Here is a 24,573-nt window from a genome sequence, read left to right on the forward strand (position 1 = left end):
CCACAAGGGTAGCCATTTGTAGTACAGGGGGGTGTCAGAGCAGGGTAGCAGAACCTGTCTCCACGCCCTGATAGTGGTGGCCACTGGGTCGGCCGGGGCATCAGAGTGATACGAGTGGGAAAGGATCAGGGACATAACATTTACCTGCCCAGTCGCGAGGATCTCAAGCTTAACGTGCGGGGGAGGGTCCTGGTGTCGGTACCAGTGTGTAGCGTGCTAAGCTTGTGCGGCTATCCAATACAGGGTTAGATCTGGTGCATTGAAGCCCCCTTTCTCATACGGTAGTGCCCCCTTTCTCATAGGGTAGTGTCATATGCTGCCACTTCCTGCGCACGGCACCAGAATGCCACAGAAAGCGGGCGCACCCCGCATGCAGGTCCGCGAAGTATTGTTTCCCGGGCCAGAGTGGGATGTTGGCAAATATGTAAAGGAGTTTTGTAACTATGACCATTTTGATTAGCGATAGTCTCCCTGATAGTGAGAGGGGGAGGTTACACCATCTTTTCATCCTGGCCTCAGCATATTGCGCGGCAGCCCCATAGTTATCAGCCAATAAAGAGGATTTCGAGAGGGATACCTGGACCCCCAGGTACTTATTGCCCCTGAGAGCCCACTTGAGCGGGAATTCGCATGCAGGTTGGGGAGTTGCTGGCGTGAGGGGGAAGATTTCTGATTTGGTGTAGTTTATGGTGAAGCCCAAGAATGTACCAATTTTTATTATTTCTCGAATGATTGGGTCAGGATGGACCGAGGGGTCCCTGATGTACAGAAGTACATCGTCCGCATAGAGTGATGTGACCTTGGGGTTATCCCGTAGTCGTATCCCCTTGCGTGTATGATTGTCCCTTACACTATCCGCCATGGGCTCAATAGCCATCGCAAACAGTCCTCCTGTGGAGGGTGAAGGACGCTGACAGATGAGTTAACCAGGACTTTGGCCACGGGGTTGGTATATAGCAGTTTAATGTAGGACAGCATACGCGGGCCGATTCCCATCTTCTCAAGCACTGCCCACAGGTATTGCCATGAAACCATGTCAAACTCCTTTTGGGCATCTAGTGTCACAGCAACCGCGTTGGCTTTAGGGTCAATCCTAGAGATGACATTGAACAGTCGCCGAATGTTTAAGGCAGTGGAGCGGGCGGGGACAAAACCACTTTGATCTGGGTGGGTCAAATATTTCATGATGGGGAGGAACCTATTTGCTATGATCTTGGCGAATATTTTGGTGTCGGTATTCATGAGGGACAGAGATCTGTAGGAGCTGCATTCATCAAGAGGCTTACCCAGTTTGGGGAGCACAGTGATGACAGCCTCACGCAGGGACTGGGGGAGGGTAGCGAGGCGTAGCGCATCATCCCACACCTCGTACAGGCGCAGAGCCAATAGGGCGACATGCTCTTGATAGAATTCGGCAGTTAGGCCGTCTGGAGCGGTGGCTTTTCCCTTAGGGAGGGTCGAGATGGCCGCAGCGATTTCATCTAGGGTGAAGGGTGTGTCTAATTGCTCTTTAGTGGCACGAGATATAAGGGACATGGGGGTGCGGTCAAGGAGCATATGCAGATCCTGTGGGCTGTGCTTGCGCTGCTGAGTGTAGAGGGTTGCATAGAAATCTGCAAAGGTCTCGAGGATGGGTTGGTCAGACCAATGCCGAACTCCGTCCTTGTCGATAATACTATCGATCCGGGCTCTACCCCCCTCGGCCCCCCCCCCTCGATCCGGGCCAGGGTTTGACCAGGCCTTTCCCCTTCGCTATACTTCCGAGCCGCAACCGGTCGGGCATAGTATCTTATCTCGCTGAGGGCGAGGGACTCAAATGTGTTCAGTTCGTATCTGTGCTAGCTTGGGTGGGGAAGGGGTGGAAGTGTACTCGCGCTCCAGTTCCTTGAGTCTGGACTCGGAGCGACGTAAGGAGTTCCTAATGTCTTTCAGGACCCCAGCCTCCCTGGAGATACACATGCCTCTGGTGAAAACCTTGAATGCCTCCCATCTAATCCCATCTGTTGTGTCATGGCGTTTGGTGTTATCAAAAAACGAGGTGATATCTGCAAGGATTTCGGCCTTCAATATCATGTAGTGCCTCTGACTTAAAGCGCCAGTTGGAGTGACAGGGGCGGGCAGGCTGCAGAGCTATATCCAATGTGACCGGGGAGTGGTCGTAGAGCGTGCGCGGCAGTATCTGCATGTCAAGAGTTTTGCCAATAAGCCCAGCCGACAGAAGGAAAAGATCAATTCTGGAATGACTGTCGTGCGCAGAAGAGTAGAATGTAAACTCTCTAGTCAGTGGGTGGAGCGCTCTCCAGGCATCAACCAGACCAGCAGGGACCATGTGTGCGTGGAGGCGGCGGGTGGCCCTGGACATTATTCTGGGTACAACGCCTGATCTGTCCAACTCGGAGTCTAGTATGAGATTCATGCTCCCTCTTCTCCCCCCCCCCCCCTCCCAGATGATCAGGACCCCAACATATCTTTGGAGCATGGCGTTGATGTGGTCAAAAAAATCAGGTGCATCTATGCTCGGGGCGTATGTGTTAACCAGAAGGCACTCTGTATTTGCGAGCAGACAGTGGAGGATCACATACCTACCCTCTCGATCTATGTGGCTGGTATGCAGGGAGAATTCCACAGACTTATGAATTAAGGTGAGGACACCCCTGGACTGGGAGGAGTAGACCGTGTAATATTTGTTGGGGCCCCATGCCGGAGCAAGAGAGGACGAAAGGTGTGCGAGGGCATGGGTTTCTTGCAAGAGGAGTATTTTGACCCCGTGCCTCTGGGCGTATGCAGTTATCCTGCGGGCCTTCGTGAAGTTGCTGAGCCCTCTGATGTTCCAAGACATTAGCCTAATAGCCATTCTGTAGTTTTCAGGGGGCGTCCCAGCAGCGTGTGGCATTGTTTGTTGAACATGCGTTGGCTATCAATGCAATGGCACGTTGCCTCGCGCCCAGAGCCACTACTGCCTTGCCATTTGTTATAACATCCCACAACTGTACCCCCACCTCACTGCCCCCCCCGCCCCTCCGCAACACAGCCATGTCCAGAAACCCACCAGAAGACCCAATGCGAGCGTGCCAAACCCAACAGGGCGACGCTCGCCTATACGCCCAACTGGGGGGCAACCAGTGATCATAACAAGCCAAACTCGGCATTGCAACTGCAGCGGGGGTCACTGCTGCCGTGAACCCGACTTAAATGAGTGATTGGTGCAATACACCGTAGATCGTACAGCGGTATCACATGTTAAGTTTCCGGGAGACATTACAACAAGTTACGACTAGCAATGGAAATACAAGATAGAGGATTCATGAGATAGCAAGGAAAATGCAAGTGTCAAGTGTGCCAGTGGTACAGAAGGAGGCTCGGACACAGGGGTCAAGCCAGGCCACCTCAACCCTCATCCAATGGCACGTCCACCGGACTGGGGAGAGGAATATGGGATACAATGAGTTTTACCGCCTCTCCCGGGACTGTGAAGAAATATAGCTTATTGTGATGGGTGAGCTTCAGCCTTGCGGGGAACAACATAACGGAGAAGTCGGGAAAGATTTGGATAGTCTGAGACTCCAGTTACAGTTCACCCCACTCACGGGCCAAGCGCAGAATGTGATCCCTATCCCTGAAGCTAGCGGGGGATAAGCAGGATACAAAAGACCTCAAATAGAACAAGGGAGATATTGGCAGTGCGTGTGTTAGTGGTGCCAGGAAAGGCCACCTGATAAGGTCGGCGCGCACCTCTTCAATCGTTCTCTTGGCTCGTCTACCGGACCTGGAAGCGGGATGTGATTTAATGAATTTCACTGCTTCCTCCGGCACCGTGAAGAAATACAACTTATTGCGATGAGTGAGCTTCAATCGTGCCGCGAACAGCATGGCATATTCAATTTTCCTCTCACGGAGCAGCTTTTTCACGCCGTTGAACTGTCTGGGCTCCATCTGTACACTGACAGAAAAGTCCGGGAAAATTCGAATAGTTTGGGACTCCAGTTTCAACGCCCCCTTCTCCCGAGCCAAGCGTAGTATGTGGTCTCTGTCTCTATAGCTAAGAACCGTAGCAATGATCGGCCTGGGAAAATCGCCCGGCCTGGGCCGGGGGGGAGGGGGGGGGTCAGCGCTCGGTGAGCGCGCTCGATCATGAAGAACGGAGAGAGCTGAGGGTTGTCCAGAAGGTCTCTCGAGATTTTCAACAGCCAGTTCCATCCTGCCCTTCAGACTCGGGTACCTCAACAATACAGATGTTGTTTCTGCGGGATCTGGACTCTAAGTCATCGCATTTTGCCTTGACCTGCTTCATATCACGCACAAGGTCTGAGACAGTATTTTGGAGAGTGTGCACCTCATCCTCATTGGCCCCCGATTCTGGTCTCAGCCTCCGCCAGTCTGGTTCCGTGCTGATCAAGTTTGGCCTGCATGGAGGCCACACTTGCATTAATTGCATCCAGTTTCTCGTGGAATGACGCAAAGTTCTTCGCCGTGGTTTCCATTAGTGTTGTCAGGTCAGGCTGGGCGGGGGCATGGGGGTGCATCCGATTCATCCTGGCCCATGGCAGACCCTCCCTGCTCCTGTCTGGGGAGTGATTTAGCATATTTGTCCATTGCCCCCGCTTTGTTCGCCCCACGCGATTTATTTGACATGTTTCAGGGATGCGGAGGAACAATCCAGTGCAGGGTCTGCAGGGTGCCAGGTCCGCTGTCTTGGGTTCCTTAAATATATCCGTGTCAGGAGCGGGAAGAGGGGCCTCAGTGACCCATCCGGAAGGGGCTGAACTCAGAGCAGGGATAGGGGTGCGCCAGCGGTCTGGCCTCTGTGGTGTGGGGTGCAGGCGGCACCCAGCAGAGAGGTCCCGCACTTCCGCTGGTCACGTGTAGCAGCACAATTCGGGAAGGGGGCAAGCAGATGGGGCGCCGCGTAAGAACTAGGATGGCCTCAGATCTCAAGTATCAGAAGTAACAAGTGGTGTAATCCCAGGCAGTTGGGCTGGTGGGGAATACGGGTGGCTGGGTAGAAGGCCCCCCCACACGCCCAGGCAGATCACAGGATGCAAAAAGGGAAGGGCTCCAGGGCATCCAACGGTGCCGCCCCCGGTCCAGGGAGACTGCTGCAGAGCCACAGGCACTAAATCCGCTGGAGAAGAGCAACCCCCGCGGCGATGTGGAGAAGCATGCAGGGGGGAGCAGCGACAGTCACTGGCCAGGGGGACGCCAAGTCTAGTAGGATGCCCTAGGTTGTGGGCCCTCACGCAGCGGAGCATGTTGTGCATAGGCTGACATCTAGTGGAAGCTGCAGAGTATTAGTTTTCAAAATTCGAAAAGGGACGTCGACAGGGCGTGCCAGTAATACAATCCCTAGTGATGTCCACTGTACCCATGGCCCGTCATGCATCAAGGTCCCTCAGATTGTTTTTTCTGCCATCGTAGATGGATGCTATTTCGCGGAGTTTTTCCTTCCTATCCTTTATTTTCTATATCGCTGACTATATAGAACATCTGACCGCGGTGAAGAAACTACCATCAAAGACTCCCATCGACAGATCCGTCCGACCTTGGAAGGCCGCTTCGGGCTTCGGCCCACACAGTAGGGAAAGAGGGGAGGGTATTTCAGAATGTATTTACCCCTATTCATACATTATTCTCGCCTAGCTGCATAGAACCCCTTTCAAATTGTGCCCCAAGTGCAACAAAACATTCCCTTGGGTCGACAAGCACCTTGTGTGTGACCTTTTGTCTCCCTCAGGATCACATCGAAGGGACCTGTCGAGCCTGTAAGCTCTTTAAACCAAGACATTAAAGGACCGTTTAACCAAGCGCTGGGCCCACCACGCCATGCAGGTCGAGGCCACCATGGACGTGGAGGGGACTTTAAGCGACTGCAGCAACGCTGCGTTATTCGAAGGCGATGGGGATACTTCGGTTTCCCAAGCGCAGGCCCCCGACCCCATCAGACAGGCCGGCGGTCTTGTTACGGGGACGACACCCACCAGCAGTGGCGCTCTCAAAGCGCCTTCCACTAAGCACACAACCCACGTCCGAGACTAGATACGTTCGTCGGACAAAGGCCCATGCACAACGTCTAGGGAGAGGTCTGTAGAATCACTGTCCCCTGGGCACTCGAGGTCCCGATCGCTACATGACGGGCCCTGACTGTCGAGAGACAGATGTGACTAAATCTATTCCCGAGCGTTGCATGTCAGTAGACGCGACTTCGGATCATTCTGTAGCCGAAGTTCGGCAGTGAAGCCTTATGCTTCACTACACTATCTTTTGCTCATCTGTTATGGTCAAGCTGACCTGTCCTTCGGGTTGTCAGTACTGGGAAACATTGTTTCCCTTAGTCTAGTTACTTTGTTAATACTTTTAGTAACTTGTTATCACTTGTAACTTTATCACTGTACAATGCATCTTTATTTTATTGTATTGTGCATTTGTAAGGCGCTTATACAAGTAAATTGTGTTTCAAAGCACCCACAGGGCAGCAGGGAAGTAACATGGGAATGAAAATCAATTAAAACATGAAAGATGAAGACAGACCTACTAGGCCTTGTGAGCATTCAGAACTTGCCAGAAGAGAGGGGACGAGGGGGCGAGGGTAAGTGCTGGGGAGTGAGCAGCTGTAAGTGCCTAGGTGGGTGGCCAGCTGCCAATAAATAAGTGCAGGCCGGCAGTTGCATAGGCCAGTGGATGCAAGGCAAGTGCTGGGAGAGGGCAGAGGCTGAAGGCGATTGGGTGTGGGAGGCCAGGGCCCAAAGGACAAATCAGGACCCTGGTCACCAATCTCAGCTCAGAGATCTGTCTCAAGAGGAAGGAGGAGGCTGTTTATTGGAGGGAGCCTGCTGAAGAAAGAGATCTGCCACCAGCTCTCTGTTTAGCAAAGCGCTTAACACAGTTGGTGCCAGAGGAACGTAAAGATCTGTAGGGAAAGTATTTAGTGAGTTGTAGACAGCATGGTCCGCGGCCCCAGACAGCCTTATGGATGAGGCAGGCAGATTTGATTTTGATCCTTGCAGCATCCGGGAGCCAGTGGATAGTTTTTAGGGCTGGAGAGATGTGGTCCTTGGGCTTGAGGCCAAGGATGCGTCTCGCAGCCTTATTCTGGATTAGCTGGAGTGGATGTAGAGAAGAGGGTAGATTAAGGAAAAGGCTATTGCAGTAGGCTAGCCTTGTTCGAACTAGAGCTTTAGAGACATTGCGCTTCTGCGGGAAAGGGAGAATTCCTTTGAAAGTGGGACTTCTTGGCAGGGTCCTGAATGTGAGGGAGGAGTCGACGACTCCAAGGTTTCTGGCTTCAGAGGAAGAAGGGGGAAAGCCCTTAGAGGATGGCCACAGTGAGGAGAAGAAAGAGGGAGCAGGAGTCCCAATAGGGAGGATCTATATCCTGCTGGCATGAGGCCGAGATTGTTGGAAGTGCCCCAGGACTGGATGGCAGGCAGTCGGGGGGGGGGGGGGCGGGGGGGAGGATGAAGGGAAGGAGAGGGTCAGAGGTAAGTTTGAAGAAGAGTTCTCATCTGCTTGACACTGGAAGTTGGGGGAGAAGGTGGAAATGAGGTGTGGGAGTGCAGCAAGATAGGTGTTAGAGCCAGGGAGCCTTCGGGGACACCGCAGGTGGAGATGGAGGAGGAGAAAGAGCCCAGGAAAATGCACAATGCAGTACAATGGGGTACACATTTTGTTTTGCCATAGACTAGCACTCAGAGGATTTTTGGTTACTCTGTGTGCTAAATGGACAAGCAGTGGCAGCTGTTAGGCAAAGTTTGAATGCAGTACCCTCTCGGCAAACTAAAAGCAACTATGACTACTGGTATAGGCAACCCAACCTTTGGTATAAGCTTGTACTACAGTTTTCGTAGCATGTTGAGCAGCCAGGCTTATCTCAAGAGGGGGAAATGTGAGCTGTAGTGGAGTTGCACAAAGATTCACAGTTACAGGTATTCAAATAAACTTTTACACTCGGTTTCTTGCATAAACAATGTATCAGTCAGTTATAAAGCCTTCTTCAGAAGGGAGCAATAGAATAGTAACACACAAATATACTTCAATGCTGTACACTCTGAGTTTCTGGATCAGATGAGACCCTTTTGGGATGGCCCACAGACACGACCTACACCCACGGGTGACTTCAGTAACAAGTGTGCTGGGGACATTAATATCTTACTGTTGGCATCCAGAGTACTCTTGAAAAGTTGGTAAAAGGCAAAGGTTATTGGAACACAAATTACAAATATCCCTAAGCAGGGCAATTACTTTTAGATTGCAATAGAATAGCCATTCAATTCAATAGGCTAAGCCAAATTCAATGGGCAAAAGTCTTGGATAGGATAAGCACTTCTGGTAAGTAATGGAAAAGTATTTGCACAAGTCCTTAGGAGTCTGAAGAAAAGAAGAATCAATTGTAGGGCCACAAGCTGATTAGGCTTGTGAGTTGCAGAAGTTACAAGCACTTCCACAGCAAGAGGTAAGTTCTCTTAGACTTGGTTTACAGTACCTTGGTAAAGATGCAGCTGAAGACTTCTTTTCCTGTGCAGCTCTGCAGATTTCACTGTTCCTGGGCCTCAGTCGTGGGGACAAGAGGGAGACCGTCGGGACTCCTGCACTGACACGGTCAAAGCTGGCAACCGGCAAACTTTACTTTCAGTGGCTGTTTCGCGTTTCAGCTCCTTGTCGTACAGCAAATCGCAATAAGCGTGGTTCCTGGCTGTCAAGGTGGACTTTCCTCACATCTAAGGTACTGCACTCGTCTGAGGGTGGAGGGGGGGGGGGGGGGTTAAGGCTTGGTCAGTCCTGCTTCGTGGGAGTCCGGAGGATCTTCCAAAAGCTTTAAGCCAGTTTACAAGCAACGCACACAATCTGGTGTCCCTCTCCCTAGCTATATGGTTTCCTGCAGCAACTCTGAGGAAATTCAACCAGCTCCGAGATGGGTGTCCAGGTGGCTAACTTGGAAGTTGATTGGTCCCACCAATTCAAAGGGAGAAGTCTTCCTTGCAGGGCTTCTGTCAATGCAAACTTGGCTAGTAGTCACTGCAGCAGGGCTTCACCGGGCAAACCAACGGTCCAGGAGCTGCAGCAGGCGTCCTCTTCAAGCTCTTTCTCTGTTCCTTTGACCAGTGGTCGACTCTGCCTTCCAAGCCAAAAGACTCGCCTTTTATTCAGTTCTCTCCTATTCATTCCAGCCTAGCTGTCACTCACACAGCAGGGTGGCTGTCCTTACCGGACAGTCAGCCAGCCAGCCCATCACCACAGAGTGCATTTGGGTCTCCTAGGAGACTAAGCACAGGGCGTTTCAGGCACCTCCCTCACTTCCTGCCTACACCAAGACACTCTGGAGCCAGAGGCGGGTTTCTCTCAGAAACCCTGCCAAAGGTGAAATGAACAAAGAGACCAAACCTGGTTTGGCGTGCAGAGGAAAACTCTAGGGACCTTTCCACAATGAAATTGCAAAAAAAGACTGGGGACCATTTTAACAAAGGAGCTCTGCGCCATTTTGAAAAACATAGCTCCCGCTATTTAACGTTACCGGAGCTGCAAACGGTTCCCGGTAGGGGTAAATCATGGTAGTTCATACAAAAACCACTGCCACCAGCCATTCAGAGAGGAAAGGGTAACATATAAATGCTACATGAGTAACTAGACACGGGATACTAAGTAACGCCTCCAGCACGCTATTGTAAGATGGGGTGTGCTGGGTGTAGAATTTTACAGGACCAATTGAAGTCAATTTCACTCCACTGCTCTGGTAAACAGTAGTTGATCCCAGAGAAGATATTTAAACCTTGGGAAATCTAGAAGACCTCCCAGTGCCACTGCACTGCAGGTGCTTTGTGACACAATTGTAAAAGATGATCCCTATGGAGTAGCTAGACTCCATAACCAAAAGAAACAAACACAGAAAACACATGGAATTGAAAAGTTAAATCTTAAAGTTTAGCAAAAGAGCTGGAGGGCTCGAAGGTGGGAGGAATTGGCACATTTTTGAGAATTCTCCATAACAATTTTTTTTTGGTGTTTTGTTTTAGCCTTACCAATGTTTGGCTACTAACTGTGGCAAACATGGCCATACCACGAGATTTATCTCTTGTCCTTTGGCCATCTTGTCTTTTAGCCTTCTTCCTGGCCTGATGGTCCTGGAAAGTCCTTATATGGACTTCCAGTGCCTCGGGAAAGCAGAGGGTTTTGGTGGGCTATTGGAGGGCTAAGTGTGTTTGATGCCAGCAAGCGGGCTGGGACTATCTGGTCCCAATCCACATACTGGTGCCAGTGTGTCTGGGTGTAATGAATCAGTTTTGCCGCCAGTGGTCCTGATTGGACCACTGCTGGGGTGTGTGTGGCAGATCTCATTGGCTGGGTGGGGGGGCAGCTGCTCTTACCTGGCTTTTAGGATAAGAGGACCCCTGCACCCACTTTGGGGAGATCCTGCTGGAAACTGAAGAAGCCAAGACTCATGTACAGCTACAAGACTTGCAAGGAGACCGTGGACCAGACGGAAGGCTTGGCGACCAACTTCTGCTGCTGCCCTGGTAGAGCCCTGTCCTGTGGAAGATCTCCAGCAGACCTGCAAAGGGGTTGCGACCCTGGGAGTGGAGGGAGCATCCATTCTCGATGTCAGCTCGAGTCCTACAAAGAGCCTTTGGAAGTGCCCCAGGACTGCCCTGTGGTGGACTAGCTCTGAGTTTCTGCTACCGTGCTGCAGATGTCGCTGTTCAGAGTTGAGGCCTGGAACTTGAGAGGGATAGTGGGGGTGGCGGGAGCAGGGGGGGGGCTGGGAATCCTCTGCTTGTCCTATAAGACTTACCTCTTCGAAATGTCATCGTACTAGCATCAAGGGGACCCGAGATGGGAGGAAAAGTCTGACTTGGACAGTTGAGTCCCTGTGCGTTGCTGTGCATCGGCGGCCGTCATCCGAAATTGCTTGCCTGCGTCCATTCCTGTCTGACAGGAGCCCTGCATAAAGTTTTTCTGCATTCTTCCTCCGAGTCCTTGCACCAGCATCAGACACCGACTGGAGATCTGCTCGAACCTGCTGACGGCAGCATAAGTGACCTTGGACCTTCTTCAACCGATCCGCCAAGTCTCATGAAGTATCTTGTACAGGTGGTGAGTTATAGTGATACTTACCTGCCCCCTCCCTTAAAAAGTTTGCTAACTTTAATAAAACTTTTCTAACACTTTAGCTTTGCCATTGCTTGTTCACACAAGCACTCAAAGTTGAGAACACGTTTGTGAGCTAGTTTAACTTGTCCCTTAACCATTGGAACTGTTCACTGGACCCCAGAGACCCTACCTTAATTTTCTTCCAGCCTCACAAACTATGTTGAACTTTGCTGAACTTTTGGGCACAAGGCCCCATACATTTTACGGATGGACTTTTGAAGTTTGGATTGAATCTCTGTGGACTTAGTGCAATTACTTTTGGGGAGGAGCTAGTGCCTTCCTGCACCCCTCAAGCGCTTTACAATTAGGCTAGAACTTTTTTTCATGCAAAAATAGAGGCGTAGCCAGTCAATAAAAATAGTTAGAATTGACATATAGGGTGCAAACAATTATCTGGATGTATGTGTAAAACTGTTACATTGTAGTTAGCTTTGCTCAAAGCACACAGTGAATTCACGCTTTGCTAAATATAGACTACAGGCAGGCAGGCTGATGGCACAAGGTAACTTGTCAGCTGTCCCCGTCAATCACAAGCTAATGGAGACTAAAAAGGATTCAGCACAACATAGAGTACTAGGGGAAACTAAGGTTTTTTGTAGGAATTACTGGACCAGATCAAATATAATTATGTTAAGTGTTGAGATAATGGCGGGAAGATGTGTTTATGTATCAATGTTTATAACCTAGTAAATTATGCTAAACAAGAGTGACAATGTATTCCTGCTTGGGCAGCATAATGTTATGTAGCTTGTCCCAAACGGAACCCAGCCATGCCAGAAATTGCTGAAGGAGAAGAAAGGAAGACTCGGCAGCATCCCTTGTATGTCAAGAACAACTTTGTATGAGCTCTGCCAGTATCCAGTAACCAAGTCAAGAATATTTAAACCCCAGGCTCAGCCACGGACGACAGAATGGTGGTCGGAAATGGCAGAGTCCTCTGCCATTTCCCCCATTCCTCATGATCTGTAAAGATTAAAGTTTTGTTATCTGTTGCAAGATACTCATGGCTTTAGTTCCCTAGAGGGGTGCATTTACTCTGGTTTAAGCGTGATTATGGGTCCTCTGTATTTAAGGGGTGCCCCTGTAAATTGGGGTTTGCTTTCAATACTAATCTTTTGAGGTTTGATATGTTTTGCCCTACACCAGTAATTTTATATATGTATCTAACTTTTAGCATTAAGTGATAATTACCTGTTTGTAGTTTTTTCACTGTTATTTGGCCATAAGTAAAGAAGTATTTTTATACCAGTTTTTCGAAGTGTGTTCCTTGACTGCTTTGCTTTGTGTACTCATTGTGGACCCCTTACAAGCTCACCACCTCTTGAAACTTCGCCTCGACCGCTCACCTTGCTACCTTGAACTGGTTTGGCTACAGCTCCCCAGAGTTGTCCATGTCTCAAAATAGGTTGGCCTTCTATACATCTGTCCGCCAGAGTATGGAAAACCAGTCCTAACACTAGCTAAAGGCAGTTCAGACCAGGCTGACGAGCTGCAGAATACAAAAAGTTCCTGTGGATACTATCCAGTCTTTACGATGTAGCAAGGTTAAACCAATGTCTGAAACCCTGTTAAGGTCTCGCCAAAAGGGACACAAGCAGCAGCTTCAGTTGAAGGTGATAGAGGGGTACCCTGGACACCTCTGTGCACTGCAAAGCTCTGGAGCGACCCACGGGCCAAGGTAAGCAATAACTTTCTCTCCACCATACCTTGGGTTAGAAGAAAAGATTGTGGCTTGATTTGCCTCGATTTGGCAGTGCTGGACACAATCTCTGGATTCCTAGGTCTGATGATGAAAGGCAGGATCATGGACGATGGTCTGTGATATCTCAGCGGCACTCTCAAGGGAGGACATCTGGCACAGCTTTGGTCAACTTCTCTGGTCACTCTGCAGTTTTGGCGCCTTTTCCACAGCACCAACAAAGGATGTAATTTGCCCAGTCAATTTTTGCTTCTTACAGTCCCACACTCTGCTGAGGGGGTGTGGGAGAGTTGGATCGGATCTCTGGAGTGTCCTTGCGGGCTCAGCAAAGACTTGGACGAATTTTCCCTTTCCACGATGATGCACTCGGAAGAGGCAGCTGGTTTTGAGGTTTTGCAGCTCTGGAAACTCACAGGACCTCGGGAGATGGCACAAAACGAAGTTCGTCTTGGGACTGATTGTTCCCACCAGTCAAAGGGAAGGGGTTGTCCTTCTGGGGTTCCTCTGTCACACGGAAAACTGAGTCAGGACTGCAGTGGTCACTTCTTGGTGTTGCAAAGAGTCTGCAGGCGTCTCTGTTCATCTTCTTTTTCAGTTACTTCAGTTTCCAGTGGTCTACTTGCCTTTTCACCTCAGGAGCCTCACCTTTTATACCCCCAGCGGAAGCTGGTTCCATTCAGGCACTCTGGCAGACAAAGGGCAGGGGAGGGAAAGACTCCTCCCCCCCACCCCCCCTGTCTTCGTTCGCCCCGCCCCCCCCCTGCCCCCCCCGCCCCCCCCCCCCCGTCCCCCCCGCCTGCCCAATCACAATGGAGCCTAGGCAGGCACACCGAAGGGTTCCCACCAATGGAAAAACACTCACAGACCTCCCCACCCAAGATGGTAGAAGGGCTGACGAACCAATCTAGTAATGGCAAACAAAGAAAGGAGCCACCACGTTAATACTTGGCTAACACTATTGTGTATAACCGGGGCTGTGGACATAGCCTGCGGTAGAAAATTCACACAATAGTTGGTAGAACATGTCTACTGCCACCCGCCAGAACTAAAAGATTGTCTAGGTGACATAAGTCACAAAATCAGAGAGAAGGGGGATACAAAGTATCCCCTTAGCACTTCACAGAAGGTAGTTTGTGCGCTAATCTCTCAGGCTATAATGTTTTAGGAGAGATACTAAGGATAGGAATTGTAGTTACTCTAGGATATATAAAATATTCTCAAAGGAGGACCCCCAGCAACACTGCCCATAAAAATACAGATGCCTTTAAGTTGTGGAGGAAGGTAGACTCCATAGGACAGGTAAAATACAAATATTGGCGTTCCAACAGACGGAGCCCATAAGAATGAGTGTAAAAGGCTCCACTTATTCAGGATTTCAGCAAAAAGTCCAGAAATAAGTGCTGGTGTTCTCACTAGGAGAGTGGAGCATACAAATGATGAATTTCCCCAACATTTGTCAATGAAGGAGTGGTCAGGATACCTGTCAGTGTGCAGAGGCAGTTGCCTGGTAAAGTTCTGTTGGGGAATGACCTCATAGACTAGAGTCTTGTGGGGGACACTGCAGAGCTACCATGCACCAGGTTTCAAACTAAAAAGGATGCATTAGCCAAGCCTATGAGCCAGCCTAAGCTAAAGGGGAACCCCAAGGTTAAGGGAGTAAATAATACAAAGAGTTCTCCCTCTGCCATACCCACAGCTGAGGTTGAGGTAGTTGACTAAGCCCTTGAATTTGACAAAGAATGGTTGCCAGAAATTCTCAATGCTCATGAGCACCCTGAACTGCAAAGCTTGCTTACAAAGGGGGGCTCGTCTAGGGAGAAGTTTAGAAAGCGTCAACAAGAGTGTCCATCTCTAGAAGGCTTAAGGAGACGGACCGGATCCCAGTTGGAATTGAATCCACTGGTACTACCAGTAGTGGGTGTACCATTTGAGAAAGTAGGGATTGCTGTGGGTCCACTTGATCACCCTACATCCTCATGCAGTAGGTTTATCTAGGTAGTCATTGATAATGCCATTGGATATCATTATGCATATTGACTAGGTTTGACTTCCAAAGAAGTGGTCTGATGGGGGCAGTAACTTAATGTGGAAGTATATGCAGCCCATGTGGAAGGAGTGGCTGGTGTCGTACACATGTTGTTCATATCATCCATAGACAAATGGTTTAGTGGAGAGATTCAACCGAACTCTCAAAAGCATAATTGGGGGCCCTTGCAGAGCCTCCCTCCCCCAAAGGATGTGGGACCTTCTGATGCCATGCTTATTTGCCTACAGAGGTGCCTCAAAATGGGGTTGTCTTTAGTCCCTTTCAACTCTTGGTTGGACACCCTGTCCGGAGGGGAGGGGGGGGGCTAGCTATAGTTGGAGGGTGGGAGTCTCAATACAAATGTAGTGCACTATGTGCTTGGATTAAGGGAGATGATAGCCCTTCTGTTCAGGCCAATAAGAAGCTGAAGGCTGGACTAGCACTAGTGAACATAAGGCTTCGCTTAATTTTTCCCCAGGCCAGGAAACCCTGATGAACCCTATAAGCCATAGAGCTTTACAGGGCAGGAAGTGGTCTGGTCCTTACCTGATGGTTGAAGACTAGGTGAGTAACTTTTTAGTGGACCCTGAAAAACCTAATCTGGCTCATAAAGTGTTTCATGTGAATAGGTTGAGGGCTTTCTCCAACATGGGGTCTGGCATGGATTCGCATGCTCATGAATATTTCCCGTCAGGTTGGGAATCTTCTGTAAAAGAAACTTTCACTTTAAAACTATTTCTCCTCTAAACCAATCACTGGCCTCTGGGTCATACTGCCCCCATCCAATGACGTTCCTCTTCTTAAACTCCACCCGTGGTGGCCACCTTCAGATTTTTATCGCACGCTTCAGTGTTGGGAGTTTGAGTTTTTGGTAAAATGTGAAAGTTTTGACCGATTTTGGGATTTATCGTTGGACCAAAGTTAGACTACCGGCAGCATGGATCCACTGTCTGTGAAGATAAGAATACAAGGATCCGTCACTGGAAGGCTCAGGTTTGGGCTTACTTTGTGCCTTTTTCACCATGACCAAGGAGAAGAGATGCCTCTTCAAACTCTGTGCGAAATGTGGACTAACAAACGTTTTTGTGGAGGATCGAAACCACAAATGTCTTTACTGCCTGCATCCAGACCATGATGAGGGAATGCAGGGTCTGCTGTAGTTTTTCGAAAAAGACCAAGAATGACCGCTACAGCAGGGTGGCGGCGTGGTTAAAATCTGGTAATGCCTTGCACGCGTCCTCTGGGCATGATCGGGCTTCGCCAGGACCAGCTGTTCCCACAATCGAGTTCCCTCAGATAAGAGGTCAAGGTCCTTTGAGGATGTCCCGCCCACGGGGGTCTTATCAAAGGCAAGGCTGCACGCCACAGATCCCACTGGGTTCAGTGCTGCTGCGGGTTCCGGCTTGGGAAGGACCATGTCGCAATCACTGACCACATCCAGCGTGAGCCTGCCGGCAAGGGTCACACTCTGAGGAAGTCCTTGACCCCATTTGAAACTGCTTGCCATCGGCGGACAAAGTGATGAAGGAGAAATCCAAAGTTGGCCTTCTCTGCCTCCATCGACTTATCAACCAGCCAAGATGACAGTCATCAACGGCCACATCGACTGCTGTTGCCACCCTGTCAACTACCCCATCCACTGCCTTGTAGATGACCACTACTACTTCGAAAGGAGGGCAGGCCGCTAAGGTGGTGCCCAGTCGAGACGACTACTCCGTGGGTGTCCTTACCGGCACAGCGTGAGGTAACTGCTGCGGTTCTTCCCAGAAGTCTCAGGAGAGGGAGTAGGGCTCAGAGGACCCCTAGGAAGGGTACAGAACAAGGAGCTGAACCAAGTGAGCCAGGACCACGTTTATACTCTTTCCGATGAGGGAGACGACCTGCCCGAGGACTACTATTCAGACAACAAAGGGGGCCAGGAACCCTTGTTGGAAGGCGGGTCACCACAGGGTGAACCCCATCACCTACCTATCCAGAAAAGGTGTACCAGCCCGGAGCCTGCCCCTTATTCCTTCTACACCTCAACCCAGGGACGTTTCATTGGACATTCTGACCACGCTGCACACATTGGTATCAAATTCAACAAAGACGACTTCCCACACCAAGCCCTGCTCCACCTGGAAGTCCTCCAAGACCGCTTTCTGGAAGGCCTTCTAGGCACATACACTAGTCAAAGGACCCTGCTGGTTCAAGGCGCCAACTGACACTGCCTCCCCACATCAGGATTTTACCCAAACAGGGGATCCTGCCACGCACATGGTTACAGCGCCGATGGGCACAGACAAGGCTAATGACTTCGGGCCAGCGGATGGAGAGCCGCAAGGCACGGATGACCAGCACAGGGCCTCTCCACCGGATGAGGTCGGCTTCTTCCATTCAATGATGTCCAGGGCCTCCCAACATTTTCTACTGGTGCCTGAGGAGACAAAAAAGGAAGGGTTTCTTTATCAACGTTGCAAGTCCAGGCGGAGGACCATCAAGGCCATTCCTTTGTTGGACGACATCTGGGATGAAGGCCTAGCACAAGAATCAGAGCACCACCCTGCCCAAACATGACAGGCTCGAGAGGAAATAGAATCCCAGACTGGGCCCCCCAAGTGCCTGAGGTCCCAGCATTCACCTGACTCTGTGGTCTCAGCCGCGACCAGGAAACACTCTGCAAATCAGTCATATCCGCAGACCAATAGGGGAAGAAGCTGGACGCTATGGGAAACATTATTTATGTGGCTGCCAGCACCATTAAGGCCACTAATGAGTGACCATTTTGTCACGCTACGGCCGGGAGCTCTGGTATAAGCTGGGCCATATTCTTGGCTTCCTGCCTGCAGGCAGAAGCTGTTCCAGGAGGGGCAGGGGGCCTCGGACCATTCCATTACAGTGCCGGTGGAAATCGCAGACACCGGATTCCATCAGCTGGGAAACTGAGTTTCTTTGTTGGCAGGGATGGCTGAATGTCACCAACTTCTGGCCAGACGTTCAGTTTAAGATGTTGGACATGGCGTTTGACGGAGGACCTGTTTGGTAAGGCAGCTGATGAGTTTGTTCAAATCATCAATGCTGACAGAGACTACACGTTCTCTGGGCACCCTGCAGTAACGTCATCCTTTCGTTCCTCAAGAGGAAAACCTGGCAGGTCATCCAAGGGCTACAGCACCCATTAATGGCAGCCTTCCCGCTCTACCACGCAGGATGAGTTTGGGGGCTTCTAGCAGGCACAGCAGCGGAGGACAGTGCCGCAGCTGCCCGCAGGCCAGGTCCCCAGGACCTAAACGGGCTTGAACCAACTGAATTTAGGGGGGCCCCCACCTGTGTACCCTGGTGGGTAGTCAGCTGGCGAAGTTCGTCAGCCTATGGAAGATCATCACCACCGACAGATGGGTGCTGAACGCTCTGACAAGGGAACACCTTGGAGTTCCAATGCAGGTGACCTTGTATTCCCCCTGTAGCGCGGCAAGACCTGTAGGATGCCTATGTCCACATCCCCATCCATTGGGGCAGCAGTATCAGTTAAAGGCACTTCCCTTTGGCCTGAAATCATCCAGTGGGTCTTCACAAAGTGCTTGGCTCCGGTGGCGGCGCATCTTTGTCTCAAGGGCATCTTACCTGGATGATTGGCTAGTTCGATCCGCTCCCGTGCTCTGGCGAGCCAACACATAGCAAGAACCGTGCGTCTGTTGATGGATCTGGGATTCTCAATAAATTATCCAAAGTCCTGATTGGCACCATAGCAGAACACTGTTTCTGGAGGCGCAGCTCAACAGTCACTTGCTTGTTTGCTCCCTCGGAAAGAGAGGGTGGTAGCCATCTTAAGAAAGGTACAGCACCTGTCGCCTGCGCGGTCAGTTGCTGTGCGAGCCGTCAAGTCGCTTTTGGGCATGATGCCTTCCTACATCAACCTCATCCTTTGCAGACTATAGATGAGGCCTCCGAGTTCCTGTATGCAAGATGGCTGCAAGTCTCTGGATCCTGGCCGGACAAAATCCTCAATATGGAGTTCTGATGAGCAATGCAGTGGTTGGGCGTGCGCTCTCCTCTCACACAAGGGACCCCATTCCAAGTCCCTCCTTACCAGGATACGACAGTTGTACACCAGAGGCCTCTGGCTGCCAGAAGAAATGACTCTTCACATCAACGTCCTGGAGCTTCGGGCCGTCTTCTGGACCAGCAAGTCTTTTCTGTCGATCAATAAGGGGCAAGGGGATTAGGATCTTCAGACAACACCACCGCCATGTTCTACATCCGGAAGCAGGGCGGGCCGCGCTCTCCGGCTCTCTCCAGGGAGGCCCAAGATCTGTGACATTGGGCAGTTCGTTCTTGTCCCCCTTTCACCTAGTGGGCTTGCTCAGAAGGGAAGCTACATTCTTTCCATGAGTGGGAGCTTCGCCAGGACCATGTGGATTTTCTATTCCACGAATGGGGTCAACCCCAGACTGGAGTTTTCGCGACAGTGATGAATTCCAAGTGTCAGAGGTTCACCAGCAGGTTCCCACAGCCGAGGAGCATGGCGATGCGTTCTCGTTCCGGTGAGAGGGACTTTTCCTATATGCTTTTCCTCTGTTCCCACTCCTGCTGCGAGTGATCAACATACTTGGTGTCACTGCATGATACTAGTCGCTCCAACGTGGCTGTGACAAATAGGGTATGCAGACATGCTACATCTCTTGGCAGTTCCGTCCAAGTTGCCACTACTTCCGGACCTTCTGTCCAGAGAGGGTTCTGCACCACGACCCAGCGTCGCTGAACCTCGGTGCCTGGCTGCTGCTGCCCTAGTTTGGACACTTTGCATTTCCTGCAGAGTTTAAGGACATCCTCGCCAGGGCCTCTGCAACATTGACATGCTATGGCCATAAGTGGACGCTTTTCTTTGTGTGGTGCTGGGCTCAGATTACCACTCTGCGTGTCACAGCCCCACAGCTCTTGCCATGCCTGCTTTCCTTGGCCAAGGCTGGACTGGCTCATGCCTCTATCAAGATGCACCTGGCCGCCATATCCCATTACTCCAGGATGCTGGGTAGGCCTTCTCTGTGGTCCAACAGATTCGTCAATGAGTTCCTCAAATTACTCTTTAGGACTTTTCCACCAGTGAAGGCTCCTGCCCCTGCTTGGGAGCTCAATGTGGTTTTAACTAAGCTCGTGGAGGCTCCCTTTGACAGATGCATCAGGCCCTGCAAGTTTCTATTGCTGAAGACTGCTTTCCTCGTGGTGATCACCTCAGCCAGGCGAGTCTGGGAGATCCAGGCTCTGTTGTGCAATCAGCTGTACTTGTCCTTCCACGCTTTAAAGGTGGTACTGTGTACACACCACCTTTATGCCAAAGGTGCTGTCAGAGTTCCACCTCAACGAGCCTTTGGTGTATGTTGCTCGTGCCTTGAAGTTTTACGTGGCGCACACAATGAGCTTTTCCGGATGGTTCCATGTGTTAATAGCCCTGCAAAAATATTGCCATACGAAAATATCGGCATACGAAAATATCACCATATTTTTGCGGCGATATTAAGGCATGGAATCTGCGGCAGGCAACCCCTGCATTGTTTTGTAAAGGAGTGAGGGCCCCCCGCAACACCCGCTCTCAAAAATGATCCCGCCGCCCCACCGCCTATCGCCCTTCCAGGCGACCATATTTACGGTGATATTTTTGGTGGTGATATGTAGTGATACCTTTTGGAAGACATCACGGCTGTTCGTCAATTTTTGACCTGTGAATCTCAAAGGCCTCGTCGAAGGCTTCCATCTCCAGGTGGCTCTCTGGCTGCATTAAGCACTGTCATCGAGTGGCTAGCAGGCCGCTGCCTGGCCGGCTAAGGAGCCCACTCCAGTAGAGCCATCGCTGCAACAGCGTTTCTCTCTGGTGTGCCCCTGCTCGACATCTACGGGCTGCTACGTGGAGGTCTACACACAGCGTCGCAAGGTTCTCCTGCGCCGGCAGGAATTCCAGGGAGGAGTCCCAAGTTGGTCAAGAAGTGCTATGCAACCTGTTCACTTGAGGTGAGTCTCTTCCATGGGATACATGTTTATTGCTTCTTTTGAGCCTTGCCACCTCCCATGGTTGTGTATAAGTACTGCTGTGTAATTGTTAATGAGCATGTGAATCCATGCCACAGTCCCTCCTGGAGAAGGTTTAAGTTACTTACCTGTAACTATTGTTCTCCTGCATGGGTCTGGAAGGATTCACATGTGTTAGGGAGAATTCTCTGTTTAGGCTGAATTTCCCTACCTAGTGAGTCCCCCAGCAGCTTTGCTGGATTTCTGGGGTTTCTTTTTTTTCTCCTGCCAAGAGTGGGACTCTTTTACCCTCACTCTTGGACATGTTGAAGTGTGTTTTCTTGGTTAAACCTTGTGTTGAATGGGCTATGGGGTCTTTTACTCCATAGGGCCTCATGTATTTTTGTGATGTGGGTTACACAGCACCCTCTGTGCCGTGACCCAGGGGTGTCCTAGGGACTCCCCAACATAGACTCCATACCCTGGGACTGACTACTGTCTCCCAGGGCATGTAAAGTCACCAAAGACTTTGCTAGTCTTGAATCCTGAACAGAACCAGTACAAACCATCATATTGTGGACGTACTGGCTGGGGCAATTCGATTGCCCCAGGGTCTGTTAGTCGAGGGGGCACGTCTCCGTCCCCCCTGATCGAGTTTTGGCTGGTGGCAGTGGAAACTACGTTTTATATTCGACCGCGAATATTTTCCTATGGGATTTCCCATTGTTTTAGGCTAACACATTTAATTATTTATTTACGGTAGCCTTAAACATACCGCCGGTTTATATATTTATTATTATGACTCCGGTTGGGACTTTTTGCCAAAACTTGATTCTAAAATGGCGTTGGCGTTCGCCTCTGTAACTCTGACCCAAAGTGGAGCCCTTTGTCCCACTTTTGGCGGGCTTCTCCACAGAAGCCCTCCAAAGTGGTGCCACTCTGTCTGGGGTACTTAGGAGGGGTGGAGGGGAATTTAGGCACCCTGGACTGAGTTACCTTGGTAACTCAAGTCGCACTCCGTCCTGATTGGCCCAAGTGGTGAGCCGGCCGGCTCACCACTTAGCATGTTTGAGTGACAGCTAGGCTGGGTGAATGGGGGTTTGCTGCATAAAAGCAGGGCTTTGGGGACTGGAACTTTAGAAGTCGCCACAGGACCAAGAATCCGACGAGGGAAGAGCTGAGCCGACCTGCTTCGACGACACCACCCGGTGGAGCCCTGCTGAACCGTCTCACCACTTTTCCCGACGACCGAGGAGAACTCTTAACGGAGTGGCTCCTTCCCTTGACTGGTGGGGACAACCAGTTTTCGCCTTCTTTTCGCTTCTCGAGGTATCTCGTGGCCGCCTTGCCAGTGCCAAGCACCCCGGCAACCGGAACCCCCCCACTTTTACCCCAACCACGAAAGTCGGTACAACCCTTTAACCGGAGGACTCCGCGGCTGGTTTCTTCCCGGGCAGTGCAACGACCTTCTTCTTCTGCTCTTCAGCGAGAACTTCTTCTCCCCTGACCGACGTCGAGCCTTGCTGCCACTGCCTGGAACAACTGCCACCGCTGGAGGATCCTTTCCGCTTAAGGTACCGTGTTCCGCCTGGCTTCCCTTGCTACCGACTGTACGGGGTAGATTTAGCCCCCGGCTTTCGAACCTGGGAGTGCCTGGAATACCCTGGCTAAACTTCTAAGCCACTCTAAACTCTTTCTAACTCTTTGCAAGACTTTGAATCCCTAATAACAGTGTGATCTTGGGCACATTTTCGCTCCGGCTACTCTAAGAGTGGGCCCTGCCTAGTGACTTTTGCTCACCTGTGACTTTGTGCTTCTTTGAGCCTATTGCAAGTGTTCTGAACCTTAGAGTGGAGTGTTTAACCCATTTCTGTTTCTTTTTACCCCTTCCTTAAACCTACTAGAGTGTCATCTAACGTTAAGCGCTCACCTCTGTTTTAATTATGTGGTGTTAACTTAGAGTTGTCTAGATAGGAGTGAGGGTTGAAACTGCTTTCATTATAACTGTGTTTGAAGTGTTTGTACTATACTTTGCTAGAGTGTTTTCAACTTATGTGTTCTTAAAAATAAATAACTTTATACCTTTGAAGCCAAGCTCTGGTCAGTGTTTGCTTGTGCTATTGTGTCTGAGTACATATTGTGTATACTTGGCATACTGCCTAACTCTTCTTGAGGGAAGTCTGACTGCTCAGCCACAGCTACCAGGTAAATCTGGGTGGTGCAGACTGCTACCAAGTGGGTTTACTGCTATACCTGTAGTCTTAAATCTTTTGCAGTGTTCCCCAAGGGAACTGCACAGGTTTCTGCCTAACAACATGCAAGCCCTCCTTCCCCTCTGTAGCTCTTCTTGGTTCATACTGACACTTTACATGCTACCAAAACTGAAGATGGCCACTAGGGCTGGAGCTTAGGGAGAGGCCGGTCATTGGATGGGGGCAGAATGACCTAGGGGACAGTGATTCGTTTAGAGGCATCTAGCAAGCAAAGGTGAAACTGTTTTTTCTTTTAACGAGGATTCCCAGCCTGACCGTGGGGAATGTTCATGAGCATGTGAAACCATGCTAGACCCATGCTGGAAAACCATAGTTGCAGGTAAGTAACTTAAACCATGTCAAAGGCACATGTCATTGTAAATAGGGCAATTTGATTGCAAAACTATACACTTGAATGCCTTTTGGTGTTTTCATATTTACTTTGTTGAACGCATTTCAATTCTAGGTTGTATTTTTTTTTTTGTTTTTTTTTTTAGTTTAACTTTGAGATTGTATTATGGATTAGTTTCAATCTGAAGTAAATTTTGAAATGTACTCTAACTGTTTGTACAAGTTTCATTGGCCTCTGCTCTTAAGTCACTGAATAACACTATTTTTCTTCAGGTTGCACAAGAGATCTGGGTGTGTGAAAAACAAACGATTACCAAATGGAAAGGGGACATTTTATCTTACAAACACCACTTGAAGTCGAAATTGGACCGAGAAGAGTCAATCACCAAAAAAGCATAAACGAGTGTGAACTGGGAGCTGTGCACTGGAGAAAGAAATCAAACTACTTGAACTATTTAATGAGGGAACCATAGGGAAATATCTGAAACCTGGCATGGTGCAGCTCTAAGCCTGCAAGGGGCTGTGTTTTAGCATTGCTCCAATACCGCTTTCCATTTCGTGGACTTGTGTGCTTGCTCATTCTCCAGGATGGATCCCTGCAAAACTTCATCTTCCTGTACTCCTTTGTGGGAGGCATTCATTACTGCCTCCCCTCTACATTGAAAATGTCTGATGGCTGACTGGTTGCAGAGTTGAAAACCGAAATAGCATTTTACTTTGTGGCTCCTTCTCCCACCCATTATTTTGCTCTACTTTAGATACAGCACTCTAGAGCATGTCTCTGGGTTTTGGTTTTTAATGCATTATTTAACGGTGCACAATACAGTTCAGGAGTTGAACGAGAAACCATTAACAATAAAGAATCAAAACAATACTGTCTGGAATAAATGATCATGCTTTTGTCGTGCTGCTGTTTGATTTTAAGCCAGGTGCACAACCTATTTTTTTAAACTTAACTTTTATTAAAGGTTGAGTCCACAACAAAGCATTAGTTGAAGGTGTTTTAACCATTTCCCCCGCCCCATCCCTCCCACTCCCCCCACCCTGTATGATAAACCAAAAGCACTGGATAACCTTTCAAATAATATCACTTCATCAAAACAAGATTGCTATGATATTATGCA

At 50.0% G+C, this 24,573-nt stretch overlaps 1 protein-coding gene across 2 annotated transcripts in view; it reads left to right on the forward strand.

Annotated features, from left to right (window-relative positions):
- Window positions 1–24,323, forward strand: part of ABCF2 (ATP binding cassette subfamily F member 2) — a 440,304-nt gene extending 415,981 nt beyond the window's left edge. For both annotated transcript variants that reach the window (XM_069646016.1, XM_069646017.1), the window contains exon 15: window positions 23,723–24,323. In XM_069646016.1, coding sequence (XP_069502117.1) covers window positions 23,723–23,848 — 126 coding nt within the window. In that variant the 3' untranslated portion in view covers window positions 23,849–24,323. The remainder of the gene's footprint in view (window positions 1–23,722) is intronic.
- The last annotated feature ends 250 nt before the right edge of the window (window positions 24,324–24,573 follow it).

The sequence above is a fragment of the Ambystoma mexicanum genome, chromosome 2p, assembly GCF_040938575.1.
Source record: "Ambystoma mexicanum isolate Mex_15411 chromosome 2p, UKY_AmexF1_1, whole genome shotgun sequence".
Classification (NCBI taxonomy): domain Eukaryota; kingdom Metazoa; phylum Chordata; class Amphibia; order Caudata; family Ambystomatidae; genus Ambystoma; species Ambystoma mexicanum.